This window comes from Oratosquilla oratoria, chromosome 16 (assembly GCF_046742065.1).
Source record: "Oratosquilla oratoria isolate Oo_2021 chromosome 16, ASM4674206v1, whole genome shotgun sequence".
Lineage (NCBI taxonomy): Eukaryota > Metazoa > Arthropoda > Malacostraca > Stomatopoda > Squillidae > Oratosquilla > Oratosquilla oratoria.
In genome coordinates, this window is record NC_134792.1 from 64485557 (window position 1) to 64490744 (window position 5188).

Below are 5188 nucleotides of genomic sequence, written 5' to 3' on the forward strand. Positions count from 1 at the left end.
TCAAATAAGTATACTGGTGCCAAGGAGTATTGGAAAAGTTTTGCACATAGATGTGCTCGGGGGGGAGGGAAATGGACTGCCAGATTGTCATTTTCCGATTATTTTCTTGCTTATTTGAATGATTTTGTTGTTTCAATTAAAAAAAAGCGTTTTGCTCCAAGCCACAAAAAGTAATAACAAATAAATAAGTAAATTAATAAATGAATAGATAAATAAATAAATAAAATAAGTATAAAAAAAAGTGACGTAGGTGGCGGGCAGAGCCCCGCATGCCTAAGATTCCCTGGACAAAGTTATCAGTGATGCCCACCCCCTTCTCATCACCATTCCTTACTGCCTATTATAGCTATTGGTAGCGATATAATTAAACAGATTTTAGAAATGTTATTTAATGTCCTTGTTGCAGTAAGGATAAGGAAAAAATATTGCACATCCTGTTGATTCTAACGCAAAATTTGTGTATTATAGCAATATATTCAGGGTTCGTTTGATTTTTTATTATTATAATTTGTCAGCCTTATGGGTGGCATGTCCAGACTAGAATTGCCGCCCCAGGGCATATGCACCCCCCCCCCCGACGTGAGAGCCCTGGTGGCAGAGATAAATTTGTGAATTTAAAAGGAAACTAACGTTAGGTTCGTAAAATCAATATCATTTGCGAAATGATTTCGCAACTAAATAGCCTGTAAGGTGTTTTTTGTCAAAATTTAATATATTCAATCACTTTTCACATGTTTTATCAGCATAATCAGGAATGAGATGGAAACCATCATAGAATGCGTGATCCGGCCTTAATTAGAATGTGCAGGGGCGGGGTGGTAAACATAGAGTGAAAAATATAAACAAGATTGAGAGGAAACAAAGAGCAGCAAGATTGGTTCTCAGCCTTGCAGATAGAATATACGAAGAGAGACGAGATTTTATATAGCCGTCGTTGATAGAAAAAGGTGACATGATAGTAGTGTTCAGTCAGGAAGGGGAATAGTTAAAACAGAGATTTCTTGGTCTGGGACGAGGTCATGAGAACTTCGGAAAAAATAAATAAAGGATATCCAGAAACAGTTTTCCATGCAGATGTGCCAACCCTTGGGATATTTTTTGAAGTTGATATAACTCAGGCTAAAACGATGAGTAAATTCAGAACAAAATAATATGATAGTTGGAGAGAAAGACAAGACCTTACAAATGTAGATCTTTTCCGGAATATCAAAATAAGAGAAATAATATGATGTAAACACACGCTCAAGCACGCATGCGTTCACTTCGATGCTGCAACCATCAATGGTAGTGTTGACACGCTTACTCCCCATCGGCATAATAAACCTGGAATAATACATATAAACGGAGACAAGTTTAACGCGTGAGCATGCACACACACACACACACACACACACACACACACAAGGGTTGGATATTATCAACGAATATTTCTGTTGGGGGGGGGGAGTGAAGCAGTTTTGGCGGGATACCATGAGAATTCAAACGGCTGTTCTAGGTGTGGCGGGAAGTTCGTACGTCATGTCGCTCGAAGAAGGAATGTTGCCAGAATGACTGGAAGTCTTCATCTGGTCAGTCACCTTGAATGTTTCTTTGTATTATACTAAAATATATATATGTATTTCTTACTCGTCATGTCTGCACTTCACAGGCACTATGAACGGGCTTTGGTTACAATGATATCTCATAGAAAATGGAAGGGAACGATGTGGCCACGTATTATTTTGGCAGCTCTGATACGCAAAAGAAAACTTGGGGAATGCGTCATGAAGGAACACTTCTATTGATACATCATGAGCTTGTCAAAATCCGCATCATGTTGCCAAAGGGGTTATGTCGTAGAGAGCATTTAATACATGTGGAAAGATATTTAGAAATTGTCGGTTTAACTGGCAACGTAGGTTTGGTAGGCACGACGCATATTGATCTTTGAAGAGGAAAGAGCGTTGGTGGGTGAGGGAGGGGATAAAGAGAGGGGAGACGCCGGGGGTGGGGGAGGATGAGGGGAAAGGGGGGTTAGAGAGGGGAGTGGCAGTGGGGGTTTGTTGTGGAGGGGAAGAAGGGGGGTGGGCAGTAGGCATGGAAGAGGAGGGAGTGGGGGAGTGGTTGGTGGAGCTCTTGTGCGAAGGGACCTGGACGATGGGTTGGTTCTCGATCTCGTCACTCGGGTGTGTGCGCGCACGACTCACGGCGGCAAGAGCGTCCTGCGTTACCTTGCGTTTAGCCCTCAGCGAAGGGCCTGGGGGGGACGGTCCTCGAAAATAATCGTGTTATGAAAAAGTGATGATCTTTTTTTTTTCTTCCGAGTAGCACAGTTGTTATTGTGAAATGATTAGTGTTTGCCATCGGTACCGTCAACTCTAACTGAAGAGAGAGTGAAGAAAAAAAAAGGTTGGAAAACTTATGATAGTTGTCGTTCCTTCCTTTGTTTTGGCGCGGCCTAGCTGCTAAGCGGAGGCGCTGGATAGCTGACAACAAGTGAAAGTGCGATTGGGTGGTTGTGTCTGATGCGATGACCGGGGAAAACACTCGGGCTAACCACTGTCTCCGCTTCTTCTTTTGCTCCTGAAGAAGGTGTCTTGTGCCACGGCGGGGCGAACATCGACTCGCACCGGGTCGGGGCTCTGCGCTAACAAGTGTCAGTCAGGGAGAAATTTGTTTGTCAGCGTGCGAGCAGGTGTGTAATCCTCCTCTTGCCTCCTGACTGTCCAGATTGGTGGGTCTCGTCGTTTGGTGCACCTTTGTATCTCGCTGGTTTTTGATCGAGTTTTGGTGTCGTTGTTTTTTTGGTGTCTGAGAAGCGATTGCTCCAAGTGATACATATATGTATATATATATATTTTTTGTTTCCTAATCAAGTTTTGGTGATATGTATACCCCATAGGAATGGTTTCAGTTCGATATTTTTCGTTTTTATAAGAGACCATTTTTGCTGGATGTAATTATCCTCCTTAAGGAGAGAAAGAGAGAGGGAGTGAGAGAGAGAAAGAGAGAGATCGTGAAAGGAGGCAGAGTTCACGATGATCAAGTCCTTCGGCAAAGTCTTCAAGCGCAAGAAGGACGAATCCGCTGCCGAGGAGGAACAGCACCTTCAGCAGCAGCAGCAGCAGAGCGCCGACAGCGACGCCCTAGGTGAAGGCGGAGGGCAAGCCCCCGTCCCAGGGACAATCCCAAACCCACCGCCTCCGCCCCCAGGTACGCTGATCACGGCGCCCGCCAGTGACCTGGCCAAGAGGTGCGCCGAAGGTCCTGGCGTAGGAGCTGACGTTGATCTCCCAGCGATGGACCAGAGCATCGACGATGACCTCCCGCCGTCGCATCCACCGCCGCCTCCTCCTGGGCAGGAGAACCAAAATAACGGTAAGTGCAAGGTCCCTCTCCCTCTCCCCCTCCCCCTTTCTGAAAAAAGAATAAAATAAAACAAAACATCTGCTTGCATTACCTTGCCTTGCTTGCTCCCTCATGTCCACGACGCCCCTGAATCTTGAACCCCTTCTGTCGATCTTTCTTCTGGTCAATGACGGCCGATAGGTAGGGGGTGGGTGGGTGGTCAAACTCGAGGAACCAGGAGTCCTTCCGTGTTCGCCCTTTGCCTAAATAGAATCGGCTGGCGTGAGCCACAGCAAATACCTGCAAAGCGTGTTGAAAGCGTTGAACGTTGCGTTCCGCCACGACTTTTAACCTCACCCCCCCTTCTCTCCCCTCCACCCTCTCTCCCCTCCCTTGCCTACCCCTCTTCACCTGATGTCACAAACACAACGTTAACATATGCCTTCGGTGGTGATGGGGGGAGGGGGAGAGTGTCTTGAGTTGCAGGGAGACCATCAACATATGCACGGACCTCTACTGTATATGCAAAATCCAAGACACGATTATACTAACGGCAAAGCTGTGAGGAGCGTATATCTCGGGAAATATTGCTTCGTTCGGGATCTCTCTTGTGCTCGGAAAACTAGGGCACTATAGGAGAGAGGCCAAACGCAGAGTATGGGATCCAATATATTTTACGTTTCGCCCAGCAGGGCTTCTTCAGAAATTTCTGAAGAAGCCCTGCTGGGCGAAACGTAAAATATATTGGATCCCATACTCTGCGTTTGGCCTCTCTCCTACAGTGCTGTTGCAGTCGTTGCTGCTTTTACTCAAAACTAGGGCAACTGGAATGACACCGGTGAGTACTTCAGCCATCTGCGTTCACGGGCGGGTGTGACCCTTAACTCTTCGCATTCACGTGTGACTCGTTCTTGTGTAGTCACTGACCTCTGAGAACAACAGAGTCTTCCTCATCGGATTTAGGAGTCCTGTTGCAGGTTCCAGCGTGTCATCGTCACATTCCCGCTTGCAAAAAACAGCGTCAGTTGTTTTTGCATCCAACAAGAGACTACCGCTCCGCATTGGGTCGATTCTCGCGAAATGACGTGAATTTGAATACCTAAAAAAAGACTTCTCTTAAACTAATCTAGATTTTCCTAAAAAACATGGCAACATGTGTATATCATTCACACAACTTTAACTTCTTTAAGTTCGTAATTCAGTTTGTCAATATCAGACGCAAAGGCAATATCATCCAATATGACATTTGAAGATTCGAAAAAAAATGCAACCGAAGTCGCTTCTACTCAAACGAACTCACAACAGTTGACGGAACTCTGCCCAGTGTGAAGCAACGGCATTAATTAAGGAAGGACACTAGGAGCTGGGCGAATTAAGACGATAATGTCGCCACTCAAAAAGGCCCTTACGAAAACAATACGCGTTGTGTGGCGGCGTTATGATAATGCCGGCCAACATTTGGCACTAACTAACGTAAACTAACTTAACCAACTCAGCCCACCTTAACCAACACAGGTGAAGCCAGTCCAGCTTAAACTAACCCAGCCTAATCCAACCTAACCCAAACTAACCTAGTCCAACCCAACTTTACCCAACCCAAGTAAATCTAACATAACTAAATTTGACCTAGTCCAGCATAACCTAACCCAATATAACATGACTTCATTTAATGTAACCTAATTGAATCAACTTAACCTAACTTGACTGAACCTAAGGCCTCAGATTATATGAAAAAATAAGAAATAGAATAACGTTGATCTCGGTGATGTGATTGACCAACATTTGGTCTGATGTCACAGACGTCGTTATCCATACCAGGCAGAGGAGACTGCGAGTGTGCAAGGAGACTGGCGCTGGCAAA

The 5188-nt window shown here is 45.2% G+C and overlaps 1 protein-coding gene across 1 annotated transcript in view; it reads left to right on the forward strand.

Moving 5' to 3' along the window:
* Positions 1-2149: 2149 nt before the first annotated feature.
* LOC143033714 (uncharacterized) overlaps positions 2150-5188 on the forward strand; it is a 23693-nt gene continuing 20654 nt past the window's right edge. Inside the window, exons 1-2 of the mRNA XM_076199199.1 lie at positions 2150-2277; positions 2882-3357. Coding sequence (XP_076055314.1) covers positions 3018-3357 — 340 coding nt within the window. The 5' untranslated portion in view covers positions 2150-2277; positions 2882-3017. The remainder of the gene's footprint in view (positions 2278-2881; positions 3358-5188) is intronic.